At 37.3% G+C, this 22,282-nt stretch overlaps 1 protein-coding gene across 1 annotated transcript in view; it reads left to right on the plus strand.

The window, feature by feature from the left end:
- Positions 1 to 1,271: 1,271 nt before the first annotated feature.
- CHSY1 (chondroitin sulfate synthase 1) overlaps positions 1,272 to 22,282 on the plus strand; it is an 86,928-nt gene continuing 65,917 nt past the window's right edge. The window contains exons 1-2 of the mRNA XM_044665408.1: positions 1,272 to 1,651; positions 14,678 to 15,173. Coding sequence (XP_044521343.1) covers positions 1,272 to 1,651; positions 14,678 to 15,173 — 876 coding nt within the window. The remainder of the gene's footprint in view (positions 1,652 to 14,677; positions 15,174 to 22,282) is intronic.

Consider the following 22,282-nt stretch of genomic DNA (forward strand, 5'->3'; position numbering starts at 1 on the left):
GAGGCGAGGCCGCAGTGGTTAGACTAGGAGCGGGTGTGGCGCGGAGGGGCACCGGCGGCGGCGGCGGCGGCACGCCCTGGATGAGCCGCTGCGGCCCGGCTGGGCTCGTTTCGCTCTCTGGCCAGGAGGATAACGGGCTCTGGGGCTGAACCGAGGGGAGGGTGCGGCTCAGGCACTGCTCCGGGTGCTGAATCCCTCCCAGCCTCGCCTCCAGCTCCGGGACCGTTAGCCACCCCCCACCCCCTGCCCCGGGGGTTGCGATCCTGCTCTCCCTGCCCCGGGTGCAGCGGAGCCGGGGACCTGAGCTTCGCGCGCCGGGATGGGGGGACGTTAGGGTGGGGAGGAGAAAGGAGGGGGCAGGAGGGAGGAGGAAGAAGGAGGAGGGGACTCGGCAAGGGAGGGTTCTTTTTCTCTCCCGTCTCCTTTTATTTTTTTATTTTTGGCCAAACTTTGGCCACGTGAACCGCCCCCCATTCACTTTTGCGCCAATGGGGCCGCGAGGACGGATCCCGAGCGAGGCCACGGGACCACTGCCGCCGCGGCCGCTTCATAACGCGCTGTGCGTGACGTGAGGGGCTCCTGTTGCAATGGCGAGCTGAGCCGGAGGATGTGCAGCAGCAGCGGCGGCGCCGCGGGCGACTACGAGGGCAGGGGTAGCATTAGTCTAGCTGAGCCCAGTCAGTCCGAGGGGCAGGGAAGAGGCAGGCAGGGGAGATCCCCGTTGCTGAACGCGCTGCCACTCCGGCCCCGAGACGCTGAACGGGAGCCCTCAGTGCCGCTCTCTGGTCCCTTTGCCGTCTCCTCTTCTTCCTCCTCCTCCAGCGCCGCCGCAGCCGCGCGCCGGGCATGGTCCCTTCTTAAAGGCGCAGGACCGCGGCGGGGGTGGGAGGGGGGGCGCGGGCAGAACAAAGCGCCGGTGCTCGCGGGGCGAGCCGGGGGCCTGCGGGCGGATTAGGAGGACCCCAAGGAGCCATGGGTCTGCGGGGCCGGCCGCAAGCGCGGCCGCGCTGCCTGTCCCCGGCCCGGGGCCGCTAGGATAGACTGGGTGGCCTCCCCAGACCCGGGCGCCAAGACGGGCCAGCTCTCTCCCGCTGGCCGGTGAAGAGAGCGGACAAGAGACTGCAGCGGGCAAGCCCCTGACCGTAGCCGCGGAGCGCAGCGTCCAGCAGCGCAACGCAGGGGTCGGGCCGGCTTGGAGGAGGCTGTCCTCGGGGGAGGTGGCTGTTTTTCAGGGGGCGAGGGAGGCTGTGCAGCCGGCGGGCAGTTGGGGAATGGCTGGAAGAAGCCGCCGCTCCTGGCTCAGTGTATTGCTAGGGCTCATCCTGGGCTTCATCCTGGCTTCAAGGCTGATCCTGCCCCGTGCTTCGGAGCTGAAGAAAGCGGGTCACCGGCGCAAAGCCAGCCCGGAGGGCTGCCGTCTGCAGCAGCAGCAACAGCAGCAGCAGGAGCCGCCGCCACCGCAGCAGCAGCAGCCCCCTGAGCAATCGCTCTTCGGAGGGGCGCGCGAGGATTCCCGGAGCTCGATGCTTTGGCCTCCGGACCTGGCCGCCGGCGGCCACCCTGACGACCTCCCCCGGGCCAAGAACTTTCTTTTCGTGGGAGTCATGACAGCCCAGAAGTATCTAGAAAACAGAGCCGTGGCCGCCTATAAGTGAGTGTTGCCCGCGTCGTCTCCGCATCCTGGGCACGTCCTCGGGGCATCTGATTTCATCTTCTCTCCTAGCGGCTCCTGGCACTTCCCTAACCTCTGGATGGTTGGGGAAGGCAGGGAATGGCCTCCGATTCTGCTGCTATCTGGCAGATGGGACCTGTTTAAACCTGAAAGGAGCGCGTTGGCCATTTTCTTGTATTTGGGTGGTGTATTTTTGTCGGGGGGGGGGGTGTCTTTGGCTGATACACAGTATAGATCCACTATCCAATTTCCTGACAGCTGTAACCCTCTCTTGACAAAGCTAGAGGGATTCCAACTGTGCTTATCTGGATAGATACCCTCTCTAGATTTCCACAGGCACACAAAGGCACATGCATTTTTTATTTAGGCCAGGAGTTCTTAACCTGGTGTCCGTGGACCCATCGAATCCTTGGATAGATCTTCAGAGGGGACTTGAATGGGGGGGAAATTACATATTTATTTTCACAAACCTTAGCATTTTCTTAAGCCATTTTTTAATGCATTTTTCTGAGAAGGCGTGGGTAACACACTCAATGTTAAAAACCCGTGATTTAGACTTTGAGGACCTCTTGGAATGAGCATTTGATTCTTAAAAAATTGAGAAATGCCTGCAAGGAATTCTGCCACTCCAAACTGAATTTGTCCAAAAAAACTCCTCTTTTTTGAAGCACTTATAGCTTTCTGGCATTTAACAGTCAAAAGAGAACTATCCTAACAAATCAAGACTATTTTTGGTCATTGTAATTGAACTCCCATAAATATGAGAATAAGGAGAGATCTCTTGTAGTTTTTATAATAGGATAGGAATCTTAGGTGTCTTTATTTTGGAGGATGCTATAATTTTAATGACCAAAATACAGTTTTTTAAAATGATAGTTTTCAATTTATATTCAGGCATTTAAAATTTTTATGCCATTTTTGTTTTTGTGATAAAATGCTCGGTGTGTGTGGAATGGTATAATATCTGTGAACTTAAGAATTTAAATTAAAAATTAGTAAAGTTATTGACTACTGCAGTAATTAGTATGAGTTAGAAAAATAAATGAGTTCATGTTCAGGATGAGCACTAGGTAATAGCTAAATAGGCTTTATGAAAAGATTTTCTGGAATAATGGCAGACTTTGTTAAATTATGCCTGAGACTAAGCTAATTTTGTCTTGAATTAGATAGTGGGAAAAGATGTTTTCCTGAATTTTAGACTTTTAAAAGTTGTATTGGTTATATGTGAGAGATTTCAAAACAAAAATCATGTTAGGAAAGTTGGTTTCCTTACATGCACCACCATAGTGTAAATATATGGGAAAATTCAATTTTCAGACCATGAGAGTACTGAATTAGCATTTATCTCTTATTGTAAATGACTACTTTGGACCTTAGGTCACATCTGACTCATTGTAAGCCTCAGTTTCCTCTTTTTTTGGAAATTAGTAGTGAAGATTGAAAAGGAGTCTGGGATTAAATATGCCAGAAGGGAAAGAGTTAAATAAGAAACTGCAGTGATAGTGAGAATTTACCATCATTGCTGGTCTGATTTTACTGATATGTTATGTATTTGATCTTAAAGTTTCCATTATGTTACACTCAAAGTTCAGATTTAATATGCAGAGTTACTGACTGATAAGCCAAAGAAACATGGAGTAGAATTTAGGGGTTAGTAGACTGGTTTGGGCATCAGAACTGCTGTATTCTGTAGTAAAGCTATTCCTCGTTACCATATATGAGTTACTTAAATTTTCTTGGAGCATCTTCATCATAAAATGAATAAAAGATTTTCACTCACTCTTTAGAAGTAGCATGACTTAATTGCTAGACTTAGAACCAGGAAGGCCTATTATTCAAGTCCTGCCTCTAACAATAATCCTATGGTGGTGGGCAGGTCATTTAATTCCTATGCTGGAAGAAAAGAAGGAAGGAAAGAAAGAAGTATTTATTAAGCATGGGCTATGTGTCACAAATGTGCTAAGTGCTTTACAGATATCTTGTTTGATCCTTAAGCAACAACCTTGAGAGGTAGGTGCTATTATTATCCCTATTTTATAGCCGAGAAAATTGAGGCAGACAGATTAAGTGACTTGTCCAGAGTCACACACTTTGTAAGTATTATTTGAGGCAAAATTTGAAGTTTTTCTGACTACAGGCCCACTAGGACAATTTAGCTTCTTCATTTACAAAATGAGACTTATAATGCCTGCCCTAACTGCTTCCCAGGAGTTTTGTGAATATCAAATGAGATAATACATGTGAGATGATTTGCATACGTATAAGAGGCACATGAACATAAATTCATTGTGGTTGCAAAAATATTGTATTTTCAAATGGAAACCATTATATAAATTCACTTATTTTTAGCATCAGCTTTTTGAATATAGCTTATATCTAGAGTAACTGTCCTGTGGTTAGGTTATCAATTGTGTGATTCAACAAATCCATAGTTATTTTGAAGCCTGACCAGTATGATTAATATTTTTCCCAACTGCCTGGTCTGTCATACTTCACATATTCCTGTTTTTGTCTTTTCACTTCTAATGCGCTTTATTTTGGGGTATTAATGTTGACCCTAATTCTCTGTCTTCTATGCTTCTCTGTTGAATACTCTTGGAATATTTTGAGAAAGGTAGAAACAACAATAATTTGGCCTTTAACCTCTTTTTTGCTCTCTTCTTTGTGATACCACTACCCTTTCCTTCCTTCCCTTGCCACTCACTTTCCTTAGTTCCTTTAAAACAAAACAACACATTCCCTCCCTCCCCCTTGGGGCTTGCCTTGTATTCTGTTCTTCTGGAGGCAATAAGGACTCAGAAGACTTATGAGGTGAGCTCTCCCTACTGGTTGGGCTTTGGCACCAGGCAGCCTAACATTCCTCTAATCTAAAGATAGTTTTGACTGACTCCAAGTTGCTATTCACCAGGTAATTTTTAACCCAGGAGAGAATTGGCTTGACTTGGATTTGTTGGTTATAGACTAGTCAGTCAGCAAGTTAGTCAAATAAACATTTATTAAGTGTCTTCTATATTCCACTATTGTTCTAAGCATTGAGATTACAAATTGAGAATACAAAAGACAGTGCCAGCTTTCAAAGAATTTGAAATCTAATGAGGAAACAACAAATAAATATGTTCAGCCAAACTATATATGGGATAATTGGGAGCAAACAGGAAGAAGGTACTAAAGAAGTTGGGAAAATGTTCCTTATAGAGGGAGGAATTTTAGTCGGTACTTGTAAGGAAGCCTGGAGATGAGATGGGAGAGCATTTGCAGGCATGGGGAGATAGCCAGAGAAAATGAAGTTCAGATATGGAGTATCTTGTTCATAGAACAGAAAAGAGGCCAGTGTCACTTGATGGAAGATGTGTTGAGGGGAGTAAGGTGTAAGAAGATTGAAAAGGAGTAGAGGAAAAGACCTAGATTATGAAGGACTTTGAATATTAGAGTGTTTTGTTTTTTTAAATACATATATCTTAAGAGTTAGATTTGACCATTTTAAAGATGAAAGTAAGTGTTCAGTTCTTGAATGAAGTAAGAGTCATTGTGTAAATTTAGGCTTAAGCCTTTTGACTTTGCCAAGATGGTGCTCCATTAGTGGATCTAGATATACTTAAAAACTATTAGACTAAGTTACTGTATAAACAACAATACTCTTACTGCATATGGTTACTATTTACAGTAACACCCTTGAAATCATCTAATATAATGGTAACTTAGGGTATAGAGTTATAGGATAACTAGAGATCATCATGTTCAGTCCCTTCATTTTATTGATGAAGAAACTAGGGCCCTGAGAAGTGTTGTATTTTTTTCATTCACATAAGTAAGGAGTAGCAGAGTTGGGATTCTCTGACAACAAATTCAATGTGGATTTTTTTTATACCAAGGATGCAAAAATAACAAAGACTAGAGCAGCCAAAATAAATCCCACAAAGTCAATACTGTAAAAATTTTTCTTCTGACACTTGGGGAGGCCCCCAAAGGCTCTCATATTCATGCTTTATACATACTTCTAAGAAGTTTGATTACCTGGTTTTCAAGTCAGAAGAAGTAAATTAGAAGGGGAAGCTGTATGGGCAGGTACACTGAAAAGTAATCAATAACTGTCAGCAAGTAAAGTTAACAGAAAACTATAAAGAGTAAATTTAAGAATTTGAATATAGTAGCCTGGGGCCAGTAACTATCTGCCCACTGAGGACCTTTCTGTACTGCTATATTGTATAACCTTTGGGAGGCTATTTTAATATAGTAGAAAAAGCCCTGAAATCTCCTTCAGCTTTTCTCCTACTTCTGTTGCTGTTTGGAGAAAACATTTAAACTCTCCAAAACTCAGTTTTCTTATTTATAAAATCAGAATAAAATAGTTCCACCATTCCTGAACAAAATAATTTATCGTTCCAGAAACTCAAATGAGATAAATAAGCTTCTGAATGAATGAGAGCTGTTTATAATAACATGTATTTGCAAGGATGGACCTTGAGTCATCAAGAAAAGATTAAATTCATTATGCTCACAAGGAAGTGTATAATATATTTTTATAAGATTATCCAAACTATAAAAAAAAAAAAAGAAAAGAAACTCCTGCTTGAATAAAGTATCCACTATATTCAGAAAACTTGATCATTTGGAATGACTCATCCCAAGAAGGTCCAAAAAGGCCAAGAGTCTACTGTATTTTCCTTTTATATTTGAAGGATATGTATTTTCTAGGTAGTTTCTCTGGATCTTAGATTTATCATGTCTTGAACTACATGACTTGGCCACAGTGATTTTTCTAGTTTAGAAGGTGGTCAGAAATCTTTATTGGTCTGTTACTTGCTTTACCAACTGAAAATGACCATCAGAAACAGTGCAGTCTGGATTAATTCAAGTGCAAATTATGTAGATAAGGTTATTTTTTACCCACAAGAATGAGAAAACTAGAAAAGCAGTTTGGCAGAGATTAGGTTTAGACCAATAGCTGATATTATACCCCACAATAGATTTTAAAAGGATATGAAAATTAGATATAAAAAGACAAAAAGCATCAGAAAATGAATTTTATAAGCTGGGATATGATGTTAAAGGAAAAAGGAAAAAAGTTTTTGAAAACTTCAATCCAAATATTTGTATACTCCGCTTCTTAGCCATCCAGCCATGGATTATTTAGAGAATGGCAGGAGGAAAAAAGGGAAAACTGTTAGACTCTTTTCCCTGATCTGCTTTTTAACATTTTTTCCTAGAGTTTAAGCTCAACAAGCATTTAAGTGTCCAGACTTGATAAGACATCACTTTACAAATACAAAAACCATACAGTTATTGCCCTCAAGGAGCTTATTCATCTTTGTTGGAAAATAATCTGTACACAGAGAAATAAGTACAAAATATATGCAAGGTTAACTATAAAGTGATTTTATAGGGTGGATGAGATGTTAGGCAGTGTTACGAAAGGAGCACTTGATTTAAACTTTGAAAAGATCTGCAGAAATAAATGGAGATAATTTAAGAGATGGAGGTGAAAAAGGACAGTATTCTAAGAACAGAGGATAATTCATGCAAAGGCATAAAGAAAGGGTTGAAATGTGGTATACATAGAATAGCAGCTGGTGGGCATGTTTGGACCAGTGAACGCCTGAAAGAATGACATGCAGTAAACCTGGAAAGGTAGGTTAGAATCAAGTTATAAATTATTTTAAATACTAGATGGAGAAATTTATATTTTATTCTAGTGCAAGGGGTTCTTAATCTGGTGTTCCTGAACTTGGTTGTTTTTTTTTTTTTTTTTCTAAACCCTTAACTTCTCTGTGTTGGCTCCTAGGTGGAAGAGTGGTAAGGGTGGGCAATGGGGGTGTCAAGTGACCTGCCCAGAGTCACACAGCTGGGAAGTGTCTGAGGCCAGATTTGAACCTAGGACCTCCCATCTCTAGGCCTGACTCTCAATCCACTGAGCTACCCAGCTGCCCCCAACTTGGTTGTTTTTAATATTTTGATAAATGCATTTCAGCATATTTTATACACTTAGAAACCTTCTGAAAAGAGGTCCATAGGTTTCACCAGGAGTTCATGAAACCAAAAAAAATATGTGTGTGTGTGTGTGTGTGTGTGTGTGTGTGTGTGTGTTAAGACTGACCACCCTAATGTGAGTCATACCTTTTAGAGCAAGGAAGTGACATTTTCCAGCATGTGCTTTAGCAATGTCAGTTTGATAGCTGAATAGAGGCTTGAGAAGAGAGGTGAGGGAAAGGATTCAGGGAATCAAGTTAGGCTTTGCAGAAGTCCAGGTAAGAGGAATTGAGGTCCCTGAAAGGTAGGATGGTTTTTATCAGTAGAAAAGGGTATGAATTTAAGACATGAGAATAGAATTAACAGGACTTGAGAAGGTAATAATATTAGCTCATATTTATATGGTATTTTACAGTTTACCAACTCATTTACCTTACAGTAATTCTTTGAGTATAGTGCACATATTATTGTCCTAATTTTGTAGATGAGAAAACTAAGGCTATGCTTAACAGCTTTGTGTAGTTTGCAAAATAAATATACATCTATGCCTTTATCCTACTCCCTGATAAAAATGTTCAGTAGCATAGAACTAAGCATAGATTTGGGGGATACTATAGGAGAGCCTTTCCAGTTGAAGTCTTATTGATTACCCTGTGACTTTCAATCCATTTTGGTGCATCTATCCCACATCTTCTCCCCAAAGCTGGCATGAGACTTTCATAGCTATTTTGTTAAATTATTACTGAACTGGATCTATATATATAGCATTTCCCTAATATATCAATCTAATAATCCCTTCTAAAGGAAATGAAATTAATTTATTGTGGCTTTCTTAACTACCTGCTCTTTTCTATTCGTGTCTTTTAAAAAATTGAAATTGGTTGAACTTTTTCTTTAACCTGTGTAATTCTCATACATAATCTCATAGACATATAAAATAGCCACAGGAATCTACACAATATGCCCAGAACCTTTCTCTACCTTTTTTTTTAACTTTATATGGTAAATCCCTCCATTATCCCATGCCCTTGCTGTATAGTAATGAAAGCATGGCCTCTTTCCTTTTATGATCAAATATCTTTTGGTGATATTTTTACCCAGCATTTTTCATGCAATTCATAATCATTAATCTGCTTATGTCTACTACTATATAGCACTACGTTGTCTCTTGGGCAACCAACAATTTTGAATTCTTTAGAGATTATGATATTCCATGATTCTTAGCTATATACCATTTTATAGAAGAATATTGATGTTATTAAAATGATGAGGGGCTTGTTTTGGAGAGAAAAGTAGCCTAATTTCTCATTTGCATAATTTGTTGGACTATTAGTCTAAATAGAGAAAAAACATTTCTTTTCAAACAAATGCAAATATGGTTTTAGTTCAAAGCAAGACATCACATAAACTATTAAGGAGGGACATCATAATATAGTTGAAAGTGATGAAGTTGATGTCAGAGACCCAGTTTGGTTTGTACTTTGGACACATTGTAACTTTGCAACCATAGGTAAAATTTACTTGACCGCTCTGATCCTCAGTTTCCTCATCGATAAAATAAATTTCATAATACTTATAGTACCTTCCTTCAAAATTTTGATTCCTCAGGCATTGTGATTTCCCATGGTTTAGAACCATATAGCATCACTGGAAGAATGTGTATTAAAAATATCAGATTTTGTGTCAGTATTCATCTTAGGACCCTATACACTTAAACAAGTGGAATCCAGCCTCTTCTTTCTCCCATTAATTTCTGGGCTTAGCTCATTCTATCCACCCTCAGTGTCTGTTGCGAAGGGCAGTGGAAAGAAACAAACATTGAATATAGATAGGGTATTACATTACCAACAGTGAATTTATGAAATTCATTTTACTCATGATAAAAAATTTCTAATAAATGCATGGTCAGAAAAGGAGATGAGCTAGACATTTGATGAGAATGAGAACTGATGTATTTAAAGCAAAGTTCTACAGAACTATAGATATTATCATTACCTTATCAATGTGACATGTTATTTCTGGGGCCATAAACAAAATTGGTAGTATTTTCACAAACTTAATTATCCCTCTTCACCATTCTTTTCACATTTCTGGAAAAAAAAGTTGAAAAAATAATTTGGGATAGATGTTTTCTCTTTTTGATTGACTATCAGAGGAAGAAATTATTTTTTGTCTATGTTATGTTAGTATATGTTTCCCTGGTAGGGACCTTGGTTCCTTTATGTTTTGTGGGTATAGTAACCTCAAGTTATTAAATGCTCCTGGGAATCACAAAATTATTGGTAGAATCTCATTTATTATTTAACAAGCTTTACAGATGTGTATGGGTCCAAGCAGAAACGATTAGGATTTTCTTGGATTTTATTTATAGAAATTAGTGCATGCCACATGACTGGGTTTTAAAAATTATTATTATTTTAAAATACATAAATAACAATCAATGAATGGACTTCACTTTTCAGAGAAGGGAAAATAAAATCTAAATTATAAAAATGTACTCTATCTCGTAGGGAAAAAACATTCCTTGATCTAAGACTTGAAGAAGAGGAAGTATAAAAAGATCCCTATTATTTTAGCAATAACATTTTATAATTAACCTCAAAAATCTACTAGTTCTATCGTAATTTAAATATACATTTTTGGTAACATCCTCATAGCCTTTTTTTTTCTTTTACAACTTTAATTGCAGAGATTCTCAGAATTTGTTTTCCAAAAGTATCATGAACAAAAAGTTTTATAACAGAAAAGTTTATAATAAGGCATTGAGAATCAAGAAACTTCATCACTATTCTCCCTTATCCCTTCTACTTGCACCACTAAATATCTACTCCCTCTTTTTCTTAGTTGATGGGGTGCAGGATATGTATAGGGAGTATTGCTGAATGGACCAGTAGACCCAAAATAAAGGGACTAACTTTTCCCAGACCTTGGAACATTTCAAACATATGAGGAATAGAAGGATTTAGGTAGGCAAGGGGGTGTAAAAAGATCTGGGCAAATAAATGCATGGAAATGAGAAAGGGACAGGAGTAATGTGATAGGGCCACAGAATTAGGTGGGAGTCAGATGGTGGAGATTATTTAAATGCTAGGTTGTTTTATAGGCAGTTGGTAGCCACTAAACTTTGGTTTGGGTATTTTTTGTTTGTAAACCCTTACCTTTTGTCTTAGAATCATTATTGTATATTGGTTCCTAGGCAGAAGAGTGGTAAAGGCTAGGTAATGGGGGTTGAGTGACTTGTGTAAGGTAGGAAGTGTCTGGGGTTAGATTTGAACCCGGGATCTCCACTGAGCCACTTAGTTTATCTCTCCACTAAAGTTTTTTGAGTAGGGAATTGACATGGTTGGCCCCCTTGTGTAGGTAGGAATATTTATTTTGGCAGCTGTGTAAAAGATAAATTGAAGAGGAGAGAAATTAGTCAAGGAGACCAATCTGGAGGCTTTTAGAATAGTCCTGGCCAGGTGAGTGATGGGATTCTGAACTAGGATGGTGGTGGTGTGAGTAGATTTAAGGAAGAGATGTAAGCAGTGTTGTAGAGGTATAGAATCAGAGGACTTGGCAAAAGGAGAGAAGAAGGTGATCCGAGTCAAAAATAAATCTGAGATTTCAGACCTGAATAATTGGAATGTTAATGGTGCCATCAAAAGAAAAAGGGAAGATTTGGAAGAATTGGCAAGTTGAAGAGGGAATTTATTAATGAGTTTGGTTGCCATCTTCTTTAATCTTTCCTTGGAGAATCAAAGAAAAAGAAAAATTTTAAACATATTTAAGATAAAAAAAAAATACAGCAAAAACCCTTGCCTTACATATGCAACTAGTTTAATCAGTCATGTGGTCTTTGAAGAATTGTTGGTTAGTCAGAGTTAACTTCCATATTTGACAATATTATACTTTGCTCAGTCATCATAGTTTCTTGTTTCCAGTAAGTACTAAAAAAAACCCAGGCAACCTATTCATACTTAGAATACCATATTCTGTGTGTTTTAACATCAGAAAAACCTCTTCTCTTTTAGTATGTCTTTTGTGATGCCATCTGTTCCGATTTTTTATCCTCTTTAAAATCTTTTTTTCTAGTTCTAAACACTATTGACCCCTCTAACACTAAACTCAAAATCACTTCAAAAGTGTCATAGCTACTAGTTTGTTCCATAGCCAAAGAAAACATTATGCATAAAATAACTAAAATCAAGGCATAATTTGCATTGATTTGTATTTTCCAGGTCTTACGAGAGCATTAGAATGGAAAGTAGATGTTTGCAATGTAATGTCAAAGCAGTTGCTTTCATTTGAAGATTAAATGTAAAGTAAAAATTCCAAAAACAATTGAAAATGTGACAGTATAATTGTTATTTTACATTTTAGGACATTTTGCTAGAAGGACTTAAGTGGAAAATTGAAACATTTGTAATTCAATTGGATTAGTATTTTTCCCTTCCCTCTACCATCATTTACCTTATTCCTTAAAATAGTTTTTAGATCAGCATACTTCCCTGAACATGAAATGGAATTTTTTAAAAAAGTAAATATTTTACTATACTATACCTGTTCTTAAATTTAACGATTCCCCATGGAGTAAGCCCAACTTGTGAATTGTAGGCATTGACACAGCTTCTTTGTTGCCCAGTTAGGCTTAAAGAGTGACCAAGTACAAACAGTGACATGAAAATCTGAAAATCTGTTAACATTCACCATGAATCCCACCATATTATTAGTAGGTAAGGAAGACTGATTGTAAATGTGTTGTAGGGCCCTGAATCGTGAAGATAAAAAAAAAAAATTGTAAGTAGGAAAATTGTTCCTCCTTATAAGCATAATCCCTTGCATAGTAGAGACCCTTGATAAATGTTAGTTGAATGAAAATTTAATGTTATGTATAGCAGTAGATTAGAGACTACGTGGATGGACAGGCAAAAGGATCAGTAGATAAGATGGTCAGCAGAGTGAGAAAAGAATACTGGTTTGTTTTCAGCAGAAAATGGATATCTTAGCTCAAATTTTGTAGTATAAGATTTTAGTGGATTTATGTAACCTTATTAAAAATTGGATTGCATATTTGTTCTTGCCTTTTAAATAAATTTATTTCCAGTAATGGAAGTTTTTGAAATAGCAGAATTTGTCTTCTCATACTTTATACTTTTTTCCCTTTTGTTTTCTTTATTTTGATATACAGAGTGTATAGTTTGTTCAGCTAAATATCCTGTTGTTTTTTTCTGAATCACTAATCTTGAAGAACACATCTTAGTATAGAATACCTTAGAAATGTCTTCTAAGGCTGCTGCCCAAGGAGTGTTAGAATTAAAACTTACCCTTTGAAACAAAACAATGATAATCAGTTTTGCTGGATGTTTAGAATGTTTTGTTACTGTCAAGGGGTCATAATGGATTTTACTTCTTTTTTTTTTTTGCATTTTACTGTTTAGAATAATTCTCATAAGTCTTCAGAAATGGACAAAATGGTTTAAAAATAAACCTATAGAAGTTTTAATTTTGTTCCAGATCAAAATTATACTTGCTTTGAGCTAAAGAGGCATCTTAGTATCAAAAGATCTTTTTTTTCGAGAAGTTTTAGAAACCCCTTTAAATTCAATTCAACTAATAGTAACTTAATATCTATTATGTGTGAGATAATAGTGCTAGGTACTGGGAATGTAAGAATGGAAAATGGTATAGTTCCTGACCTCAAGGAACTTATTTTTCTCAGACTACTCCTAGTTGCAAAGAATAGAAATACAGTTATCATACTTTTTTCTTGTTACCTAAAAAGGAATAGCTAAAATACACCCCCCCAAACCCCCCCAAACCCCAAAGGTGCAAAAGTTTGAAGTTGTTGTCTGTATTCCAAATTAGTTATTTGCTATAGTCCTGGAGTTGATGAATAAGATAGTAAACTGATAGTTTTTTTTATTGCTACCTTCTCTATGATCTTTTAAAGTCTTATTTTTTATATTACTAGCCAGCAGTGAGGATTAATCAAGGTATAATAGAGGATGAGAATTGTATTGGAAATGAGAAGAGCTAGTAGATTCATAGGACCTTAGATTGAGAACTAGAAGGGATCTGAGAGATCATCTTATCTGACTCAAATTCTTTTATTGATGAAGAAACCAAGAAAAAGCAATATTAAGTGACTTGACCAGGATCTCATAGTAAGTGACAGAACTCAGATTCAGTCATTCCCTTCAACTCCAGCTGAGTACTCCTTACTACATTGTGTCTGGTTTTGGTTGCCATTGTTTGTGACCTTGGGCAAATCACTTAATTTCTGATCTTGTTATTTTAAAATTGGGGAGAATACTTACCTTGCCCACCTTAAAAAGATTATTGTGGGGGGCAGCTGGGTAGCTTAGTGGAGTGAGAGTCAGGCCTAGAGACAGGAGGTCCTAGGTTCAAACCCGGGCTCAGCCACTTCCCAGCTGTGTGACCCTGGGCAAGTCACTTGACCCCCATTGCCCACCCTTACCAATCTTCCACCTATGAGACAATACACCGAAGTACAAGGGTTTAAAAAAAAAAAAAAGATTATTGTGAAGTACAAATGAGATAATGTATATGAATCAATTTTCAAAGCTGCATACATTTTGAATAGAGAGAACAAGTGATTCACAGACATGGAAATTCAGACCCTTTACTCAGTGGAGATAGGAGACTCAAAAAGAGAATTCTATTGCTTCTCTGTCTCCATATGCAGTGTTGCTTCTGGGTACCTGTATCTATGAGTAATGGTCCTTGGTGCCTTGTAAATCTGATTTTTAATTATAGTCATTCAGTGAAATTCAAGTATGAAGGGAACATTTTGATACTCCACCCTTTACCCCATGGCATGCTTTCTAACAGGATTTGATCTTTGGCATCAGTAAGCTTTCAGTTAGAAATAATAGAGGGAGAAAGCAATTTACTTTTCATTCTTATGAAAAGCACATATTTTCAGAATGAGCAGATAGCTAAAACTCTGTAAACATGAAGCGTGAAAGAGTATTGAAAATGAATTTTTTTTTTTTTACTAATTTGATCTCTAACCGGACTTTATTTTAATTCTAGAACATGGTCCAAGACAATTCCTGGGAAAGTTGAATTCTTCTCTAGTGAGGGTTCAGACACATCCATACCAATTCCTATAGTGCCACTACAGGGTGTGGATGACTCCTATCCACCCCAGAAGAAGTCCTTTATGATGCTCAAGTACATGCACGACCACTACTTGGACAAGTATGAATGGTTTATGAGAGCTGATGATGATGTTTACATCAAAGGAGATCGCCTTGAGAATTTTCTAAGGAGTTTGAATAGCAGTGAACCCCTCTTTCTTGGGCAGACAGGACTGGGCACAACAGAAGAGATGGGAAAATTGGCTCTTGAGCCTGGTGAGAACTTCTGCATGGGAGGTCCTGGTGTGATCATGAGCCGAGAGGTGCTTCGAAGAATGGTACCACACATTGGAGAATGCTTGAGAGAAATGTATACAACTCATGAAGATGTAGAAGTGGGTCGATGTGTACGGAGATTTGCAGGAGTACAATGTGTCTGGTCTTATGAGGTAAGAACAAAATTATTTAATGATTTGTAAATATTTTTGTCTTTTAGTATTGAACCAGTTTGGAAAATTCATGAAGTTATCTGTAGTCTTGATATTGATATTTAAAAAGTTTCACTTTACCCCCTAACAAATATCACTTGATTACTTCTTACATTTAGTGTGAAGGATCCTCTCTTTTCCTTCCACAAATAATATCTTCAATTTATAATATTGTTGCTTAGTGTTATGCAAAATAATTCTGAAAAGAAAATTGATCTATTGTAATTGGTTTTAACCTATAGCTGATAAACAATGGAACATGAGACATTTGGAAGGGGTCTTCAAACTTATGTAGTCAAATCGTTGTATTTCACATAAAGAAAAATTGAGCTCCAAATAAGTTACATGGCTTGTTTAAAGTCATGAATATATCAAGAAATCATCATAATTTCAATTAAATAAACATTTTTTTTTTAATTTTAAACCCTTAACTTCTGTGTATTGACTTATAGGTGGAAGATTGGTAAGGGTAGGCAATGGGGGTCAAGTGACTTGCCCAGGGTCACACAGCTGGGAAGTGTCTGAGGCCGGATTTTAAATAAACATTTTAAAAATTATATTTCTATATGTGACATTCCTGTTATAAATATGAAAAATGATAAAGGCTGCCATAAATATATAAATTAGTATTTTAATTAAAGCCATGCTGATAGATAAAATCATTAGACCACGCGCTTGTAAGCATTCAAAACTGCCGCCTCCATTTTGTTTCCTGTCTCTACCTCCCAAATCTGCTGGCCAAGCCCTACTGGCAAAAGAGATCACTTCCTCCTAACCCAGGAGATTTAAACCCTTCCCTGCGTCAAGACGTAAGCCTTCCCAAGCCCAAAAACCGGAAACGGAAACCCGTTGGACCACGGGAAATGTAGTTTGATACATTTCCCAAATTTCACTTTTTACACTGTAGGGTAGAGGAATACAAAGATAAAAGCCCTATTTCCTATCTTCAAAGGCCTTCTAGTACAATAAGGAAGAATGAATATGTATAAAGATAATAGAAAATGGGAAGTAAGAATATAGGAGAGGGATAAACAAGAGGGGAATAAGGTCTGAGGAAGATGCAATTCCTTTCAGTATGGGAGGCTAAGATATGGAAACAAAGCTTCAATGTTTTTTTTATTTGGGCCTTGCAGAGTAGGAATGATTCTTTTGTGGAGATGGGGAGGGTTGAGGGTGCTTAGAAGAAATTAAAATTAATTCTAGACATAGGAGAGGACACAGAAATAGGAACTATCCAGATAGTTTGGAAAATGAGTTGTTTGAAGGATCATTGATTAGGATAAGTTTGGGGAAAGTCAAAGTCAGACTGTGGAGGGACTGACTGTAAGACTAAGAAATTTGGATTTTACTTGGTAGGCAATGGAGAATCATTGAAAGCTTTTAATCAGGAGAATGACATGATGTAGCAATTTTTGATCCAACAGTAATAGGTTTGATATAGAAAAATAATTTCTACAGCAGTAGCAGTTGAAAATTATTTGCCATTAATGAAGTAGGTCCTTTGTTTTCTAATGCGTTCCTCATCTGTTCAAAAAGAAGCTGAACTGAAATAAACTTTTAAAAATTATGATGACTTTTCTCCCATATAGTAATATATGCAAGGAGAGGAAATTACATAATTAAGGATACATAATATGTAGCAAACAGTTGATTTTCATTTGAGATAAATTTACCAAAGTAGTTGATCAAAGAAGCATTTTATTCTTGCCAATGCATGCATTTAAAATTCTTCTAATCAGAGTTTCTTCTGGTTCAAATTTTAGAGATGTGCACATTTTCAGTGCTCTAGGGAATAGCTTTTGTTTTAATTTCAAGTTATAAAATCACAAAGTTATATACTAAAGACAAGACTTGATCAGAGTGCACACTTTGATCTCTTCCCCCTTAAATTGCATTGGCATTAAGCTAAATATATGTAAAGGATATTATTTTTCAAAGATAAAAGATGGCGAAGAGTCAATGAGAAAACACAGCTGTTTTGAGGATTTTATGCAGTTGTAAGCAGCTGTCTCATGGATCCTATATTTCTGACTTCTTTTTAAAATAGAAGTGTTTTACATGCTTAACCATATGAATAAGAGTCTAGGATATATAATATTCTAAAGTTTTTCTTTCTTTTTTTTTTTTTTTAAAAACCCTTGTACTTTGGTGTATTGTCTCATAGGTGGAAGATTGGTAAGGGTGGGCAATGGGGGTCAAGTGACTTACCCAGGGTCACACAGCTGGGAAGTGGCTGAGGCCGGGTTTGAACTTAGGACCTCCTGTCTCTAGGCCTGACTCTCACTCCACTGAGCTACCCAGCTGCCCCCTCTAAAGTTTTTCTTATTAAAAATGTTAAACTAATTTTTATTTATCTTTCATTTTTTACATCAACTTTATTTCCTAATATATCTGTCTTTCCTCCCCTTCCAAGAGAGCCCCTTAATAACACAGAATTTTAAAATAGGGAAAATAGTTTAACAAAACTAATTGGCATATTGAAATTGTGACCTTTTTCACATACTCCTTCATGTTGTTGAAATGAGGAGTTTCTTTTTATCATAATTTCTCAGCATTTGTTTGTATTGTTGCTATTCTTTCTCATTTACATTGATGTTGTCATAGTGCATATTGTTTTCCTGGTTCTTTTTTACTTCACTTTGCATCTGTTTATATATGTCTTCCCATGCTTCTGTATGTTCATTGTTTTTCTTGTTTCTTACAGCATATTTCATTATTCATGTTTCCAATTAATGAGCGTGTACTTTGTTTCTAACTCTTTGTTACTACAAAAATGTGCTGCTATGAATATTTTGGTTCCTAAAGAGACTTTCTTTTTGTCATTGACCTCTTTAGGATCTATGCTCAGCAAAGAAATCTTTGAATTTTAAAATATGGGTATTTTGGTCACTTTCTTAGATGACTTCCAAATTACTTTTACAGAATGATTGAACGAATTCTTAGTTTTTTTCAGCAAATCATTACTGTGACTGATTTTTCCACAACCCCTCCAACACTGAATAAATTGTTGCTTTTGACTCATTTGTCTCAATGTGAAGTGAAATTTCTGGATTATTTAATTGCCATTTCTCTTTTTATTAGTTAATTTGGAGCATTCTTTCATGTGATTATTAATATTCAAACAAAATTCAAATTCTTGTGACAATTGCTTACTCATATCCTTTGACAAATTAACTTTCTTAATAATGAAGGAAAATGACCTATTCTTATACTGTAAGATTAAAAATTAATATCCAATAACTCCAAGTATTATATTTTATAAAATTAATAATCATTTGAAGTAGAGGAAAGTAAATACAAAACATAAGGATGCAATGTGAGGATTAAAGTAGGATTCTGGGAAATGAAGTCCAGGGTACAAAATTCTAATTACATAAAACCTATTTATCTTGAACATCAGACCCTAGTTAGAGTTGGATAAAAATATTTTTTCCAATCTCTTGCTTCCTTTCTTGTTCTATTTAATTAGTTTTTCTGATGCAAAAAGCTTTTAATTTTTCCATTATTAAAATTATTTATTTTATCTTTTGTAACCACCTTTAACACTATTGTTTGGTTAAGAATTCTCCCTTGTAGGGGTATTATAAATGTACTCCTTTGTAGTATCTACCATATCTGTTTGTTTTGATGTACACTTTAAAGGCTAGTGTAATTAATACTTTCTTTTAGATGAATGCCAGACTACTGGGGAGAGACTTTATGCTTTCCGGATTCTTAACAAAATAACAAAAGAGTTGGTGCCAAGACTACTCGAGGTCTCTTGGGTACCCCAATTCTCAGATGCCAAGAGATTCTCATTCTTAAGTAGGTACCTAATGTCCTGAGAATTGACTGTGATTGTCTGTCACCTCTGGAAACCTAGAAGGTTCAATATTATTGTTCCTCTTAGACCTGATGTACACTGAGGTTACTTTATCAGATGAAAGTAAGAAGACCCAAGAGAATTGTGATTGAAAATTGGCAGAAGAATTGAATTTTCCTTGAGTTTGGCTTGACAAGTTGATGCCATTGTTGCTTCTTGGATAACTGGAAGTTGGTGGTATGGTCAATAGTAAGTAGCAGGATACTAAGTTTGAGTTTGACTCCCCAGCACTAAGGTAACTAGATAGAGTACATAGACAAACCTTGACTTCGTGGTATGAAATGGAACGTCTAAGGAAATATTTTCACAAATACTTTCTTGGCATCTTTTGTCAGTTGATGGGTATCTAGAAGAAAGCTATAGAGTAAGGTTAGATAATCAGAGTTGTTATTTAAAGAGTTATTTAAGCTGAGGTGTGTTATTCAAGCCTTTGTTATCAGTGGAGGATGTTACATTATAGTTTTTTCCCCCTCTCTAATATCAGAAAAAAATTGCCTTCTACCCTGTCAGCTCTATAGTTAAAGATTGGCCAAAACCTATTTTACACAATGCTGCTCTCTTAGCTACATATTTTATATGCTTCCTAAGGACAAGGATTTTGTCTTTTGCAGTGGCCTTTACCTACTGGGTGCTCAAATATTTGTTAAATCAATCAATAAGCATTTATTAATAAGTACGTACTATGTGTCAAACACTGTGCTGCAATGATGCAGTGAAAAAAGTGAAATAGTGCTTGTCCTGAAGTAACTTACAATTTAGCTAGGGGAGCAACATATACATATATGCAAGATCATTTGGTGTGTGGATGAGGTACAAGGGCTGCAGAGATCTAGAAAGTTTCATGGAGAAGGTAGCATTTGAATTTAGACTTGAAGGAAGCCAGGGAAACTAGAAAGCAGAAGTGAAGAGGAAGAGTATTCTGAGTATCTGGGACAGATAATGCAAAAGGCACAGAATAACATGAATGAGGAGAGAAGGCAGTATCACTGGATTGTAAATAGGGTGAATGAAGTGGAATAATATATAAGACTGAATAGCTTGGTTGGCCAGATTGTATAGGGCTTTAAATACCAACAGGCATTTGTATTTATCCCTGTAAGTAATAGAGAACCACTGGAGTTTGAGTAGGGGAGTGATAGGGTCAGATCTGTGCTTAAGGAAAATCACCATGGCAGCTGAAGAGGGAATGGATTGGAAGGTGGAGACACTGGAGTCCAGAAGACCAATTAGGAAACCATTTAGACTATTATTAACAGTCCAAATGAAGGTGATAAGGGCCTGAATAAGGAAGTGGCTGTGTGAATGGGGAGAAGGCAATATTTGTGCAAGAAATTTTGTAGTATTAGAAATTATAAGATTTGACCACCGATAGATGAGAAGGATGAGTGAGATGTTGTGGATCTGGTGAGTATGAGATCTCTAGTAGTTGGTAATGTGAAAACAGAATTTGGGGAGAGGTTAGACCTAGGTATATTTACATCTAGGAGTCATCAGCATGAATATGATAACCACATCATAGAAGCTGATAAATTTCACTGAGAAAGTATAGAAAAACAGTACCCAGGAAAGAGCCTTAGGGTACATCTACAGTTGAGGGTGGAATGTGGAATATGAACAGCAAAGGAAACTAAGGAGTGGTTAGACAGGTAGAACTAGGAACACATGTTCTCATGAAAACCCAGAGACATGAAAGTATACAGAAGGAGAATGGTCAGTACTGTCACATCCTACAGGTCTAGAAGGATAAGGATTGAGAGTGACTATTAGTTTTGGCATTGAGAATTCATTGGTAACTTTATTTTTATTTTTATTTTTATTTTTTTCAAGGTGAGATATTTTTTAAATTTAAATTTATTTGCTACTCCCTTAAAAACCCAATTAACTTCCTCCCCTCCCTTCATTAAGAGAAGGTATCATTTGAAAAAAAAGAGATATATGTATACGTGGAACTATGTCTTATTTATTTCTATTTATCAGTTCTTTCTCTGGAGGTGGGCATATAGAAGTCATTTTTTTTTTCATTGTTCAAAACCTATTTCCATATTATTAATATTAGCAATAGAGTGATCGTTTAAAGTCAACATCCCCAATCATATCCCTATTGAACCACATGATCAACCATGTTTTTCTTCTGCATTTCTACTCCCACAGTTCTTTTTTCTGGAATTGTCTTGGATCATTGCATTGCTGCTAGTAGAGAAGTCCATTAAGTTTGATTGTGCCACAGTGTATCTGTCTCTGTGTATAATGTTCTCCTGGTTCTGCTCCTTTCACTTTGCATCAATTCCTGGAGGTCATTCCAGTTCACATGGAATTCCTCCAGTTCATTATTCCTTTCAGCACAATAGTATTCCATCACCATCAGATACCACAGTTTGTTCAGCCATTCCCCAGTTGATGGACACCCCCTCATTTTCCAGTTTTTTTGCCACCACAAAGAGCGTAACTATAAATATTTGTGTACATGTATTTTTCCCTATTATCTCTTTGGGGTACAAACCCAGCAGTGGTTTGGCTGGATCAAAGGGCAGGCAGTCTTTTAAAGCCCTTTGGGCACAGTTCCAAATTGCCATCCGGAATGGTTGGATCAATTCACAACTCCACCAGCAATGCATTAGTGTCCCAATTTTGCCACATTCCCTCCAACATTTATTACTTTCCTTTGCTGTCATTTTAGCCAATTTGTTAGGTGTGAGGTGGTACCTCAAAGTTGTTTTGATTTGCATTTTTTTAATTATAAGAGATTTAGAACACTTTTTCATATGCTTATTGATAATTTTGATCTATCTGAAAATTGCCTATTCCTGTCCCTTTCCTGTTTATCAATTGGGGAATGGCTTGGTTTTTTGTACAATTGACTTAGCTCCCTTCTACTTCTCTATGGGACATGAAACAATTCTCTGCCCCAATCATTAGTAACTTTAGAGAGAGCAGTTTCTATTAAGTTGAGGTTGGGAGCCAGATGGCAAAGGGTCAGAAGTGAATGAGGGGAAAGGAAATATGAGTGTTAATTCCCTGAATCCTAATCAAATGGTCTTTTTACTAAAGATTTCTTCCTCTAGTCATTGTACAGGATGAATAGAATCTTATGTGAAAATTTGTATTTAATTTTATGAATGTTAAAATATTTGTACTAGTTTGATTGAGTTTTGATGAAATAATAGATGAACTAATTTACAATATATATTGTAAATAATATTGAAAATAA

The sequence above is a fragment of the Gracilinanus agilis genome, chromosome 2 (genome assembly GCF_016433145.1).
Source record: "Gracilinanus agilis isolate LMUSP501 chromosome 2, AgileGrace, whole genome shotgun sequence".
Lineage (NCBI taxonomy): Eukaryota > Metazoa > Chordata > Mammalia > Didelphimorphia > Didelphidae > Gracilinanus > Gracilinanus agilis.